This window comes from Crocodylus siamensis, chromosome 3 (genome assembly GCF_052110815.1).
Source record: "Crocodylus siamensis isolate JL-2025a chromosome 3, ASM5211081v1, whole genome shotgun sequence".
NCBI classification, from domain to species: Eukaryota; Metazoa; Chordata; order Crocodylia; family Crocodylidae; genus Crocodylus; species Crocodylus siamensis.
Window position 1 is genome coordinate 115804674 of NC_143397.1, and position 16644 is coordinate 115821317.

General features: G+C 33.2%; 1 protein-coding gene across 2 annotated transcripts in view; it reads left to right on the plus strand.

Moving 5' to 3' along the window:
- Positions 1 to 16644, plus strand: part of ZCCHC7 (zinc finger CCHC-type containing 7) — a 194276-nt gene that overhangs the window by 154821 nt on the left and 22811 nt on the right. For both annotated transcript variants that reach the window (XM_090039057.1, XM_090039058.1), the window contains exon 6: positions 1112 to 1147. In XM_090039057.1, coding sequence (XP_089895183.1) covers positions 1112 to 1147 — 36 coding nt within the window. The remainder of the gene's footprint in view (positions 1 to 1111; positions 1148 to 16644) is intronic.

Here is a 16644-nt window from a genome sequence, read left to right on the forward strand (position 1 = left end):
TGGGAGACTTGAACATTCAAGGTTAAAACTACATAATATGGCATGAATTATCATGATTTCTAATGAGAATGCTCTAAATGAAGATTTACCAACAAGCCTGGAGAGATTATTCAAATGATTTAGAAATTATTTCCACTGTAAGGAGTGAAGTCCTAAACAAATTGAAAGATGGTATGCAGATAAGTTAAAATAACTCTGTATATGTATACACATATGGTTCTAATTTGTATAGTATTAAAAAGAGCAATAATTACATACTTTATTGTCTTCAGTATTGAAAAAGTAAGTTATAAACAAAAAAGTCACTAAGTCTGTAATAATACTAAGGAAAATAGCACCCTTGTTTCATTTATTCTAAGGACATATTTTATTTTGTTTATGAAAAAGGTTCTGCTTTTTCTCTTTCCAGTGTCCTCTGCCCTTTTCAAGTCTATTGATACTACTGTTATACAACATGTACTTATGTTGTTTTTACAGTGGACTGTGCTTCTAAGTTTGTGTATAAGACAGACAAGTATCAAAACAGAAGAAAGCAAGCCATTGTAAAAATAGAAGCATTAAAGCAATCTGTTATGCTCCTTGTTTACATCTTATGTGACATTAGGCGAGTGAGGATTATTACATGTCCCAATTATATTTTGATTAGGATACAGACATGGACAAAAATATTTTTATAAAAATTAAATTCACTTCTTTATCAAAGCAAAGTGCCTTCTGAATTAATTTCCAAAACAGCATGTAAGTTTGAAATGTTAGAAAACAGTCTGTACTATATACATAGATTCATAGTCTGTTGTTTCTGTGTTTGTTTTACAGTATTCATACTTTTGACATTTAATACATATTAGTCTCCAAAACTTCTAACCTTAAGAGAAGAAAGGGGAGGAAAAACTGTTACTGGCCTTCTGACAATGGCAGGGAGTGTGTTAAACCAGTGTAAAATTCAATTAAACTGTCTAGCCAGGTTTTTGAAGCTGAAATGCAGACCCTTTCAGTTAAGCTTCTTATTTTCCTGTGACCGACACCGGTGGATACTGTGTTATGCCAAAACCAACAGGCTGTAAAGCACCTTGTTTCATGCTCCCAGCTGATCAATATTTTTATTTTCCAGGCTTGCCCAGAAATATGGAGGCAGTATCACCTAACAGTAAGTAGAAACACCTTTTTTATTTTCTTCTACACCCAACCTATTTACTCTTCTGTGAACTGCTGACCATAAAATATAGACAAGTATCTTCTGCAGGAAGATAATAAACATCTGAAGAGTTTTTGAACTGGAGAATGCAATAAAACACTGTCTCTGTTTTTTAAACATTCTTAGAATTTCTGATTGGTTTTAATAATGAAATAACTTAATGACCTTGATTCTATCACTTGTCTTTCAGAAACTACTTGTACTATACATGTAAAAAGAAATGTAAACTTTATATGAAGGTATTTAAGAGTATACAATATTCATAGCTCAGTGTTCCCCAAACATTGTAGCCTCATATATAAATATATAATATATGTATATGTATACATTACAAATTACATATATGTATATATTACATATACAAATGTATATATTACAAAATAGAAAGTGTGTGTGTGTGTGTGTGTATTACAAAATACTCTATTTAACTTTGAATAAAGTAATCTTAGCCAGAGATTGAAATGAGAATTATGGAAGTAAACTTTAAAAACTTTCTGGACATGATTCTGAAAGAAAAAGTCAGCTCTCATATTGTCTTTGGCCTCTATTTAGTTGGTCTTTAGTTGAAAAAATACCAACTGCTCACTACACATCAATTATTACACTTTATAATTTCTTTCTCATATATAAAACACATGCAAAATTGAAACAAACTGTGCATATATTAATGATGTAGAAACTTTGAACAATATTAGGTCTAGGATGACGTTTAATTGCTCTGTATTAAAAACCTTAAATTGATTGATTTATAGCCATAAAACATAGTTTAAAAATTGAAGTTAAGTTGTTCATCAGATCTTTGCCCATCTCTTCTGTTCAACATAAGTATGCTGTGTGTTTAATTGACATATATTTATAATCAATATAATTTCTGCAAGGTAATCAAAGTACGAAAGTTTGTTCAGTACTTATTATTCTATGGGTCTAAGGTTTTCCTTCAAGTAAGGGAAAACAAGTGCAGTTAGTACTTATAATTTGTTGCCTTTGTCTTTTCAATGCGTTAGAAATTTTCCTGTTCAGTTTTTGCAACTAAACTATAATAGTAAAGCAAAAGCACTGTTGGAAACTTCTCTGTTTTGTATACTTCTGATTTTCCAAAATGAAATGAGTGCTGTCTGAACTCTCCATTTCTGTTTGACTAGTTTCTTTGTACTGAATGGAATAAAACAAATATAAAAACTGAGGAATAGTGGCATTCCCTTTACATTAGTTAGCTTATTTAAAGATACTCAAAGGAAAAGGGTAAATCTTTTATCATTCATATATTTCCAGAGGAAGTGTTAAAATGGTATATATTAGACCTTTTATGAAACTTGCATCTAATAATGGTATTGATATATTTAAATAATAATAATAGGTATTATATTTTAAATGATTTTTCAGACTATATTTTACTGGGGACCTTTTTGAACATTGAATAATTCTTCAGGTATAAGCAATACTACAAAAAAATGCACAGGGGGAGGGGGGAAAGGTAAGTCTAAAAACATTCTTCCTGAGACTCTTTAACAAGAAATCTAAGCTGGAGAACTGTAGCCAGCTAATTTTATTACAAGTATCTTAACTTTACACTTACTGTAAATTAAAAAAAAATGCATGAAAATGTCATGTTAAAATATTGGTTTGAGAAGTGTTTAGTGTTTGGGTGCATTTTGCTTTTCAACAAATATTTTGAAATTTGTTGGAAATACTTGCATAGCTGTATTTCCTATTTGAGGCAGTTCTTATCTCATTTCTAATAAATGCCTTTGCTGTTTTGTAGTCACTGTAGATAATCTAAGTTTAAATATGATAATACTTTGCATTTATGAAGTGTATTTCGTGTGAAGACCAATTTTAACAACTATATTCACTGAAGCATAATCAGATTATACTTTTCTAAATTTCTATTGACATTGGATAAGTTAGATATTTAAAGCAGAGGCTATAGAGTAAGAAGTTCTGTTTTTATCTAAGCTACTTAAATTTGTCAGACCCAACTTTTTTTTTCCACTTAAATTGTTCTCCATAGCTCTAGACCAGAAGCTGAGTGAAAATATTCATTGATATACTGAAATTGTGTCAGGGTAAAGTTTTGGGTGCTTTTATGCAATCTTGTCGGAAAAAAAGTAATGCAGTTTGGTCTCACCCAGGCATAACAATATTTAAATATTATCTTCAAATTAAAATTTGATCTTGATTTGTGATCCATCCATATTTTAAGCAGAGTAATAGCATTTAAAGAAAAAGAATACAAGTGAAAATACACTTTTTTTCATCTGTTCACATGTCTGTGCACATGATTGCGAGCACATAATTTAATGTTAATATAAATTATTTCCAAATTCTGACAATAGATATAACAAGTTAAAAACGGGCTTTATAATGATTTTTGAAAAATAGTAACCTGACCGTGTGTATCACACGCACAAAAAGATCAATATTTATATTTTAACAAATACATAACATGTTCATAATCTTTGAAAATCATTTCTGTAACACTGCTTTGGTGATGATTCTTATAAAATTTCTGTTTAAATGTGGGTGTATTATTTAAATGTTCTCAACCACTATGAATGTTTATTTAAAACAACAGAACCCAACACTTGTTCCTTTGTAAAGGTTTTGGAGATTTTATCCATTTTCTAGCTCTTTACTAAGAGATGGACTGCCATCTATTGACTCACTGCAGCCCTTGCACTTCAGTGATGGCTCAGGAAGAACAATGAGTAAATAATAATTCCATTCCTTCTCTTATGGTTGGTATTAAATTTTTGTTTACACTGGCATGGTCTGAAATTTTGGCACATTGAAAATACTCTGTACTTTTGGCAGAAATGTCTTATTCTAACCAAAACAGGCTGCCAGTACAAGATATTTCATGAGACAGTTCAAATGGCAAAAAGGATTATGAGCAGAATATTTTAATTTGTTCCTTGACAGAAAAAAGATAATCAAATTGTATTCACTGAAGCTGAAATTTAAAGGCTGTATGATAATCAAAGCTTTCTAACTGGATGAAGTTAGTAGGTTCCTTAAACTTGTTCTTTCAACTCTGTTAACTAGAATTACTCTGCAAGACCAATCAGTCATCAGAATGTTAATCCATTTCACATTTGAGAGAGAATACTATTTAATGACCTCTTTTAATGGTAATGATTTTGAATTTTAGTAAAATTATTGTTCCTACTCTTCATATTTTTCCTTTGACAGAAAAGATAAATTAAAATTTTAAAGAGATTTGATTTTTCCCCATATAGTTTTGCCTACATGTGAAAAATGAAGTAGGTATCATAAATAGAGCTTTATGTATAGCATCCCTGTTATTAACTCATGATAGCTATTTAATAATGCCCTATCTGAATCCAGAATCCAGTATTAGGGTTGTCATTTTTCATTTCCTACAAGACATTTTGGCATGCCCCAAAAAATAGGTACAGCACTAGATTGTTTTGTTACAGGGGAATATTAAAACTAGTTTATGACTGTAGAAATACTAATGGTGTTTATGATTTGTTTTATAATAGCTGCTAAAGGCATCCGCTTAAATCAGGGGCCTGCTGGTTCCAGGTGTTGTGCAAATGCACACAAAGACGTGGTGTCTGAAATGCATACCATCACTCGCACTTCTTTAATAGAAATAGTAAAAAAAACACTTCCAGTCAGAGCCATTTGCTTGTTTAATATTTGTCTCTTTCTAAATTCTTTCTGTCTTATTTTTCTGCATAAAATATCCACAACCCTGGCTCGAACTTTAAATATGTGTTTATAAAACTTCTTGTTCTCCCTCAATGGGGACAAACATATTGATAAATCCTCTCCAATTTATTCAGAAAAATAAACCACTGATATCAGTGGAACTACCCTTGTGACTATAAATAATGCAATTGATCCATGAGTTTACATTTTTTTGGAGAATTTTGTTCAGCTTTCTGCTTTCATCCAAAAATGCTCTAAATTAATCTGATCATTTTTCCTTTTTTCCTATGGCAGTTCCTATTTTAGGTCATTTTACATTTCTTGGAGATCTGGATACCTAAACATAAACAAATCATGGATTCTTACCCATTCTTGACTGTTCTTAAGGTGTGCATTCCACGGGGAAGAAACATGCCGCCTCTAATTTTGGATAACACAGAGCACATTGTGAACAGGGTCTTAATAATAATAAGAGATGGGGGACTGATAAATATAAGACTGCTACCCTCCCTTGAGAGTGAAAAGTACTGCAGAGTATTTCTTAAGTTTGTAAATGAGATAAATGTGTTGGAGTACTGTATATATGGCTGTGTGTAGCTTTGAGCTAAGACCACCTCACCTCGTGTGAATAGCCATATTGTTTCTAGTGCTTCTACATACAAGAGTAAAGTAAGTGCAATTTCACTCAGTGACTTCATGCAAGTAGATTTGAAATGAGCACTCACATTTTAGTAAAATAACAGATAGTTATGAAAGATATAGGATGTGTATATGTATACGTTTGTGGGCATGGGTCTGCATGGTTTTTGCTGAAATATGGCAAAAAGTATCTGTATTCAGGATATGAAGTGCAAGACATCAGGCATCAGAAAGTATGTGGGTAATCACTGTAATGTTTTTCTATAAAGTAAAATATGCATTCACTCTGCATAATTTCATATTTTTTCACGTCACATATATTTTTTCACAGCCCAGTGTAATCTAATTCATTGACCAATGGTAGACAAGGAGGGTTATAGCAAGGAGGATCCAACAGTAAAATGTACATACAATGATGAAATAAAATTAGTGCTTCAGATATGAATATGGTCTTCCATAAATACAAGTAGGGAGGACTAATGAAAAATAAATCATACCAGATGGACGAAATATTGTTTAATCTATTTTAGATGCGTTTTCTAGAAGTAAGTATACATTATTTTTCATTCCTACTCTTTTATCTGGCTTTTTCCCTTAAAGATAGCTCATTCTGGATAATCCCTCCCTTCCCTTATACTGTTCAGGCAGCAAGGACCCCTCCCCCATCTCCTGTCTTCTCTAGTCTCATTTATATTAAAACTCCTAGCCCAAGATGGCCACCAACAGAGTTTTACAACCATCAGAATTTTTAACTAGCGGAGGCTATCATTTAACACGCTTTTTGACAGTTTGTTAATCTTACTTTTAATCCACTTACATAAAAAAAGGTGAACCAGGAATTGGCTGTTTTGGCCTGTATGCGTAAAAGACATGAAGGGACAATACATCTTTTGTGTTTAAATTTTGCGCTTGGATTTCTTTGTGTGCCATTATTAAAATTCTACATGGCCTGCCACCTTTTTTCTGAAATAAAAATGTAAGCAGTCTAGCCTAAAATCAATTTAAATCCTTAAAAATGTTCCTTTTGGAAAGAGACAGGATTTAAAAAATATAACATCCATGGAAATATTTAAACTTGAGGTAGAAAATTTGGAAGGTAGAGTAGGCTTTGCAGGATTTTGTAAATGAAGCATGAGTTAGAAGGGTGGAATTTAGGTGAAGAGATTAAATTGCACAACTCTCCAACTTGAGAATAGGATTTTTGGAGGAACTCTGAACGTGGCTCCGATGCTACCTCCTAGCCTTACCTGCCCCATGTCTGCTAGATCTTAGCTCAATCATGGTCACCGACTGATCCTACCGGGAGAGGAGAGAAAGCAGGAGGGGCAGGGGAAGGAAGTGGGTGTTAAATTTATATGTAAAAGTATTTTGTAAAATGGAGATAATATATTTTTCACGCTTTGGAGGGAACCATGTGTTCTGAATCTAAATTCACACAGCCACTTGATGGGATATTTTACAATGAAAACAATAAAAACAATTCTAAAAGATTTGAATATGTGATTAAAAATGATTTTAAGTTCTGTAAAATGGTTTTAAGTTCTGTAAAATGGGGGGGACCTCTAAATTTAGGGAGGAGTATGTTTATGATGTATAGGTTGTGTGAAATTCTCATATTGTAGAAGAAATTATACTGTACTATTGTAAACCAAATGTGAAAAGAATGTAAAATTTCCAGCCCTTAAATAATAATTGGCAATTATTTTATAAAGCTAGCTAAGTGTTTTATGAAAACTTCTTCTCTCCCACTTTGGCTTGTACTTTGTCTTTGACAAAAGTGTCCCTGGAAGTATTACCTGCAGGTTGTAAGCACTTGATTAACAAAAAAATCAGCATGTTAATTAAAATTAAAACTCGGTTAATCTAGTTTTTGTTTTACAGTATGTTTATTTTCTCCCTAAATTGTCCACTTTGCAAGTTTTGTTCAAGGTATGTTGACAACTCTAAGAGTAGTAAATAAGAGTCTTTTTACCAAATAACCAAAGTTCACAAATAGCAAGATCCTTATAGTTTTATAAGATATAAATTATCATTTATATCCATAATACCTGTAAGTATACAGGATTCATGCTTTATATCATAGGAACAAACATTAGTAAAAAGCTGTACTTTCTTATTTTTTCTCTTTGTTGTAACACTATAGGTAATAAAAATCTCTTTACAAGTTAAAAAAAAGAAATCTATTATATATTTTATAAACTGGTACTATTTTCTATTTACCTTCTCAAGAAAAGTGATTTTAGACGTAAGTTCACACTTAATTGCTAGTAAGAGCAGTAATTAAAGTATAAAATCATCAAGTGTTGCTGCTATTATAGTGGTAAAGATGCAGGAGAAAGTTCAAATGGCATCTCTTTAAAATTTATCCAAGTTACTGACTTCATATGTATGTATTTAAGAAACATCTGTTCCTGCCATGTCTAACAGCTTCCAATGACTCCAGTGATCCTCAGTTGACATAAATAATCATATTTCCACTGATGCCAGTAGACTGTAAAACAATGTTCTTTGGGTAAATCCAAAATCTTTTATTAAACCAACTAAAATAGTTGGAAACATTCTTCTTTGCAAGCTTTCAGGTACAAACACCCTTCTTCAGGCAGAGGAAATGTCTGCAAGTTGTTTGTCTGCTTATGCCCTTAGACCAACACGGCTACAACCAACACTCCGAAAACAGTAGATCTGTAATGCTTTTACACTGCCTAAGTATCTGTTCCTTAGCGTAACAGACCATGGTTAAAACATCCCTTGAAGATTTTTGTGCCATGACTAGGACGTGTGAAAGTTTAACCTGGAAAAAATATGGAATCTGCCAGCAACACAATCATGAACTGTCACTGACATGAATCTTTTAACCATAATTGTAATTTTAAAATATTTTCTCTAATAGTTTATCCTAAAACAAAGTGACTGTAGATTTTTGGGGGGTGGGAATAAGTCTTCACTAGAGGTTGCGGTTCAGTGTGTTGTAAGAACCATTTAGGGGGATGGAGGAGTGGACTGACCATGCCCTTTCCATTTCTAATTGCTATGAATTCCTGTAAATCCTATGTACAGTAATCCTTTGAACTATGTCATTTGTTAAGTCAATCCCTCAGCAAACCTTTTACTTCAGTGTTCTTTTACATGTTTAATACAGATATTTCAGGAATTTTCTACTTAAGAATTTTGTACTTGTGGAGAGACTTCCTCCCTGGCCTGAATTCAGAGGGGACAGAGGGAGGTGGAACAAGACATGTATCATGTTTTATTATAATTGTGTAAGAAAATGAATTATTTTGTTGACAGTAATACCCTTTCAACTGCAGGGTATTATGTATAGTGGTTGCAAACTTTTTAGAAGTTTGAATCATCGATCTCAATAGTGGTATGTTCTTCAGCCTGGGAAAGAAAAGGCAAGCACTACTCATTTATTTAAATGTGTGGTAGGAATCACTGTACTCTACATCTAAACTATTTGTGTGTTATTTTCTTTTTTATCCTCTTTTATTTCCTCAATGTATAGAAATGGTTGGCTAAATAGTAAGTTAAATAGAAAACAGAATAATCTTATGGTAAGATCTCATATTTGAAAACCTTTGTCCGTGTGTGTGTGTACACACCTGCACTTCATGTAATTGAGAGGATTAATGCGTAGTGTCATTTAAGCACAGACAGTAACTTTCACTTCTGTTTCCTTTTATTTAAATAAAAAGATACTTTTAGGTGCTCATCTACCTAGGTTTTTACTGACAAAGTATTAATCACATGAACAGGATCAAAAGTGAGGTTCAGTTTTGCAGCTTGGTTATATACAAAACAACTTTTAGTTTGAAAGAATGGAGTGTTTCTGTGAAATGCTAAAATGAAGTGTGTGTTTATTTACTTTTTAAGATATACATGTTACTGTAAACATGTATATGGTTTGAATCCTGCCATACAAGCTGTTAATAACCAATTTTACTAAGTGTGGTTAAAATTTGCAAGCGTTTAAAGTTGTCAAAATAAATAACAAATGTGTGCATTGGCTTATTTTTTTATTTTTGTATAAAACTTCTAAAACCCAGTCATAAAAATGTAATTAATTTAAATTATCATATGTTATTGCATTTTACTTTTTTATAGCAAATTAATAGTTTTGAATATTTTATAACCAAAACAGATTTAAAAAGACAGACAGGTAGCTGAATATAGATATTCTCTACTCATTTGTAAACACAAGGAATTCTTATGTCATAATGATAGGTTCTCCTATTCCTGTCAGTTGTCTACTGGGTGATTGTAAATCATATGCTTTGGTAATATTTGAAATTATTTAATTATATTATATGAATAGTCTGCATGTTAAGACGTCTATAAGTGGGAAGGTAAGAAACTGTCATAACCATTAACGTATTTATTTAATTTTCCTATAGTAGATATATATGTGATAGACTATGAGAGCTATTAATTTTATCCTGTCAATGTTTCATGTATGGAGGAGCAACTTGGTACCCATACATGTCAAAGTACAACTTTTTAAAGTTATGGTTGATCATGTTTAAAACCTACAGATTCAAAGTCCCTAAAAATACTCAGTGATTTAATTCAGAATGGTCCATCATGCCAATGAAAATAGTACTTCTCAATACAGCCTGTCATATCTGAAAAAGTTGACCGTCTCAGTCACAGATATGGGTTGGTTTGGTTTTAATATTAAAAAGTCAAATATAAAAATGAATTTTAAAAAGAGACCCATATATTAAGAGTTAAATAACTGCAGCCTTAATAATCACTGTGTTACTTTTGTATTGGAAAAGTCTCAGAATATAGGTGATCTTACATGTGTATTACAGCACATATAATTAGTCAGAAGTATTCACTCCAAATTTTTTGGCTTCCATGGATTAAAGTTAGTCCTTCAGCTTTAACTTTTGTTGTATGTTAATGGTGTTTTTAATTAACATTAAACATATTCCAAAAAAGCTATGAATATAACTCTCAAATGTGCAAAGATAGATACACTGTATATTTGACTTTGTCTTGGCAGCGCTTCAAATTTAAACAATCCATGACATTGCTGTCATTGGCAGTTTTTCCATCTCTGCCAGGACTCTGTAAACTTTTTAATTACTGGTTTGAACTTATGCTTTAGTCTGTATCTAAGTGAAATGAACTTTCTCCACTGCTGCCTTACCTGTGCATCTGCAGATTTGAATGGCTTGTCTTACAAATCTACCTGTAATAAGGTTTCACCTTATGCTTATTTTGCTAAAGGTGCTGCAGGCACACGGGTTTTTTTTTTCTTTTGTTCTTTTCTTGGCTATGAAGTTAATTCTATTCCTGCGCTGGCATTTTGAATAATAACTAGCAACGGATGTCTCTGAAACTACAACTTGTCATGATGGCCCCCAAATACTATTTTCTTTTTTCTTTAAATAATTTTATTTAATTGCATTGGATTGGAAATCGTACAGAATTTCCATTTTGATTTTTTGAGTTCTTTCAGAAACTGTCTTTCTGATGATGATGTAAGGGGTTGAAAGATCACATGAATTGCTCTGAAGTAGATTTTGGGGACAATTTCTGACGATGGGACATTAATGTAATGTAATAAATGGCAGTATTTTCCGATTCATAATTTGGACTAGTCAAAGTGTTCCAAATCATATTCAGATAAAAAATTGCTACAGGCCATAAGACTTGCTCGGTAAAAATAAGTATATTAAGATACTCAAACACACTATTATATTTTTAAGATATTTATGTACATACTGGTGACTTGTGTTTATCTTTGCTACATTATATCAAGTCCTCCAGGCTCAGCTATAGGTACCCATAAAGCTTATGTGGGCAAGTAAAAACAGTTACAAGATTTCTGCTCAAATTCCACATGACACGCTTAAAATGGGAATGTGTGAAGGCATGATCATCACATTTTTTATGTTGCTTCCTGCCAAATGAACAATAACTTGTACAGTTAGTTACCATATTGGCAATACGTGCTTGTGCCAAGGTTCACAGGAAAATTACTGTGTTTTAATAGTCTAGTCTAAATGTATGTTGTGCTATTATTCATCAATAAAATCAAAAGGCAAAACAGACTGAGGGCTTACTGGTGTAATGTTAAAATGGGAATCCTTTATTATAATTTGTTTTGGAGCATTTGATCCCAAATCACAAATCCAAAAACACTGTTATAATGAACTGTGGGATACTCCTTCAGCATCTGTTGTACTCTAGTACCAATGTACTGTGCTTGTTTTGTGCTATTGAAGCTCTGAATAAAGACAGGTTCATATAAAAACTGCAAAAAAAAATACTTCCTCTTTTGCAAAAAAAGTTCCATCAAATGTAGTAGTTCCTGCTTTGTGACCAAGGTTCTAATAGACCAGATACAGTCATGGGGGGAAGGAAGCTGTAAATCATTTAGAATGACAGCAAAAATTAAAACCTTAGGGTTTGTTTGGCTCCCCTGTGTATTAGCTAATAAATATAACCATGCTTCAGTTCTGTTCATCTCCTGATTTTACAAGCATTGCAAATGTTTGTATTCAAAGTAATGTAGAAATGTACATGTAAATATGCATATCCTTATTGCTATGATAATGTATATAATGTATATGCATAATGCCTGCACATGTGTATATATACATGTATTTGATTGCTCTTCTAATAAACATTCAAAAAAAATATACACAGATCAACATACGTAAGTCTCCTCCCCCTCCCCCCACCCTTTCCTCCACCCTCCATTCCTCCCACTTCCCCTACCCCCACCCCACATCAAAGCTTGTGGTCCTTTTCCATCCTTGTACTAAAAGGTTTCTTTGTAAGCCAGGCCATTTGTCCATTATTGTTTGGGGTCCAAACAGTGGTAAAATACCCTGTCACCGATCCAGAGTGCTGTGAATGGCAGCTTCTCTCCGGACAATTGGTGGAGGTGCCTAGAAATATTCCTGAGAGGATTATTTAACCTTTCAATTTAGGGGGCACAAAGCCTGGCTGATTAATGAACTTTCTGATGGGCGCTGATAAGCGGATCTATTTCTTTATTTCCTCTAAAAGTGATTCCTTCTCCTGTCCCATATTACTATAATCTTAAACATAAAATGTGGCAAATAGATTAAAAAATAGCACTAAAGAGTTTATCTGGCTGGCAAACTGAAGGAGCTAAATTAAAATTGGTAATGAAAGCAGTGGCTGAGCCCTGTATATGGTTTTTAAATGCGCTGTGTATTTTGAAGAGACTTATTCTCCAGCTTGCCTGGTAATGACTGCTTTTGGTGCACAGTCCGGGGCTGGCTTCTGTTATCCCAAAAAAAAATGAGTTGTGTTATCTGGATGACTGCAGACACATATGCATCCCCCTTTCTCACTGCATGGGCAGACAAGGTCGATAGCATTACAAGGTATTTGTGGCAGTGCTTGTTTCAGTTTTCAGAGCTGCCAGTTTCCAGCCAGATTTGAATTACAAAAGAAGAAGCTGGCATGAAAATTGAAAGGGTTTATCGGCTAGTCTGAAGCCTCATAGCACATTGCTTATTTATGCAGTCCATTTGCACCAGGAAATATAAAAAGGAAATACATTTTAAAAATAAGGTCATAAAGACCCAGATATGTTTAAGATGGCAAATAAAATATAGATACCTATAATATCTTTCCAGGAAACGATTTCACTTAATGTTGCACATTACTTCAGAGGAGCATTTATGTTACTGTCATAAATTTGTGCATTTGTGTCACTATATAGGTAGTCTCTGGGGATTAAGAAGGAAGCCTTTGCTAACTTACTTTAAAATTAAAATAGAAGAAAGATAGGTCTATAGTTTGAGAGCTCCATAGGAAATAGTTGAAGTTTAATGCACCACCTTATTTAAATAACGTTTTGCATTCCATGTAAAATTAGCCATGGACCAGTGGATAAATGCAACCACCTTTGGAGAAAATTGGGATGCTTTTTAAGCCATGAAGATTTTGGAGCATTCAGGGAATGAATTGCTCTTATCCATATTATCTTGCGTATATTCATTGTTCTGTGCTTACCAGAGATATTTTTGTCCATTTTACAGAAAAGACTTCTTAAATGAATACGTTTTAGTATCTTTCCCTATTCATAAAGAGTATCAAAAGATTTCATTCCTTTCAAATATAAATTTCTAATTTTTGTCATTTGGTTTAACCTTTTCACACAATGAATTGTAGCTGCCATTTGCATCTATTTAAAATGCATTATATACATGTCTACTTCTGTAGAAAACTATCATGTCATACCACTTGTATCGTGGATTGAACAACTTGGATTTCTTCATGTGGTTATTCATAAGCATTTGCTTTTCTGGGCAATCCAATTAAAAAAAATCTGGCCATTGATTTGTGACTGTATCTTCACAGAAATATAGCTATAATTCACTGCTCTTTACTTATGGGTATTTCACTGTTTCTGCTGTGTAGCCTATTTATTTGGAGGTTATAAACATACCTCACTTAACTGACTCACAGATTGTAATTTGTAATGATATTAGTGCAATTTTTTAAAAAGTGCTTGGAAACTTGAACAACATATTTTAGAAGTATAAACTTTTAAAATGGCTAAAATTGAAGACATGAAATTTGGTAGGGAATAGTTCCATAAAATGGCCTAATTGCTTTGGTGGTCAGGGGTTTTTTTAAGCCAAAATATTAACGTTGTTTACTTCTCCTGCATACTAATCATGCTCTGTACATTTTTTCATGAATTTTCATAAGAATTTTTACTACGTAGCATGTGTGGCTTAATGATGCAATCACCCGATAGACTAGGAAAACTCCAAAGGAGACGTTCCGGTCTGTTGTGTACATAATACACGTTTCAAAAATCTGCCTAATTAAGGAATTACCCAATGGAGTGGGAGTCTTTTGGGTACACGACACGGTTTAAAAAAAAAAAACTCAGTATAATTACAACATTACATGATAGCTTTTATTGGCAGCGTAAAATATAGGAGACTGGCCCTTAGTTACTATTGTTTCAGTTAAAGTACAAACAGGTGACGATATGTTTTTTAAAAGAAATCAAATAATATGATTTTACAGTAATGCAATAGCTGTAACTCTTCTTTTGTCATGCTCTGCCTCACTAGTGACATCTCCAGCATATGATGATATGTTATAAGATTATTTTGCACTGCTCTCAGAAAAAAGGGTATAATGACACCATTTATGAGTTTCAGGCTTAGTTTTACATTGTCCTTACTACTTTCTCCACGTCACACTTACAGCCTAGACCTGGAATCCCCATGCAAAAGTCACTCATTGGCTTCATTGGGAGGAGGCTTCCTAGAACCAGGGCTTGTGATATCACCTGCTTTGCCTATGTAAGAAGCATTTTTTTTTAATTAATTTGTAGTTTAATTGTGGAGTGCTAGAATGAGTAAGCAGAGTGAGGCATAGCACTGCAGAAGAAAGTTGAATCTTCAGATTAAATGAAAAACAGCAATTGGACTGGACCATCAGGGCATGTGCCCAGTATCCTGTCACCATCACTGGCTGCTTTGGAAGTTGTACAGAAAACATTGTAAAGACCCCGATAATTATATAGGTTGTTGATGAAGTTTGTGCATTGTTGTGAGCTGGTGTAGAACAAATCTAAAATATTGTTTGGTATAGTTGTAAGTAGCCCCAAAACAGAGGTAAATTGACAAATGGTTTAAATGGTTCTGCACAATAAGACTGCAACATTGATTTCAGTTGATTATAGGGTATTTGTGGGTACTTGAAACTTTCTGTATTTTACTCCACTGTCAAAATCATTTTGTTAGGTATTTGTGGACCAGTGGAGGCTTTGCTCATTGTAAACCTGGATTTTTCATGTTGTTTTGGGGGAGGTTGGATGATGTTAGAATCTGACAATCAATTAGAATCAGGGGTTTCTGTGTAGGCTATTAAAGACAACAGCTTGGAAGGACATTTAAAGTCATGTCTAAACTTCATTTCATTGTTACCTTTCTTAGTACTACTGAAGTTGGATTTTTGTGTTTGCATAAATTTTAGTCATAGGGTATGCAACCAGGGGCTATGCTTTACTTTAACAGTCACATCATATGTTTAGCTATGTATTTGTCAAATATGCAAGGTTCAGCTTGCATGGAACATTCTAGCATATATGTGTTTCTCTGTATAAATGTGTGTGTGTGTGTGAGTGTGTAAAATATTTAATCTATATAAAATGTGTGTGTGAAATATAAAAATGTATAGAACATTGTCTTTAATTAGTGAGATTTAGTCAGATTGCATATCCTAGGTAGTAATGAGCTTCATAAAAGCAAGACCTTATTGGATCAAAGTCAGTTTAGATAAGGGCAGCTCAAGGTCACAGAGGGAGCTGCCCAGCAGGCCCATTTACATAAAAAATTACTGTCAGAAATAGGCCACTGAGGCAGCCCTGGCATTTTGATCTCTTGGCCTTTGTCATGGAGATTCCTGGTTGAGAAGGGAGGAAGGCCAGTGTCCCAGATAATGATTAACTGTTTTAATGGCATTCATTCATTCATTCCGCACTAACTACTCATGCAGAAAAAAGGGTTATGTAAAATGACATTAGAAGAAAAATCATTTGTAATCGTTGCATCGGGCTGCACTTTGAGGAGACATTAGGAGTAAATCCGTGGCGTGGTAGGCTTATGCTTTATCTTCTGATATTTACTGAGTTTACTGGTGCATGAAAAGCTTTCAGCAAGAATAGCAGATGGGATGGACCTTTCATAGGTAATGCTATCTACCAGGTTATTACTTCTATATATTGATAGTGAAGTAATCTCCAAGATATCACCCTACAAATATAGATTATTTAAATGTTTGTAACAAAAAAAACTATAACATAGAGGAGCTATTTTCATGAATACTTCATTTTGTACCCATTTGGTCAGAGTCTTTAGGTGCTTTTTTTAAACCTTAAATAATAAGAAAAACGGCTTAAAAACATACAAATTCCCTTTTTGTTTGGCTTTTGGAAAGTCGTAGAGTTATGTATAGTGGTAATCTGAACTGTAAGTATTCAGTTTAATTTGTGTCCTTAAATCTGACCTTTTTCTATGAGCTAAACAAAAGGAAATGTCGTGCAGAGTTTTTGGTGTCACATGAGTATACATTCCTAATTCACTGAATACTCTCAAGGATTCTTGTTAGATCTTGTA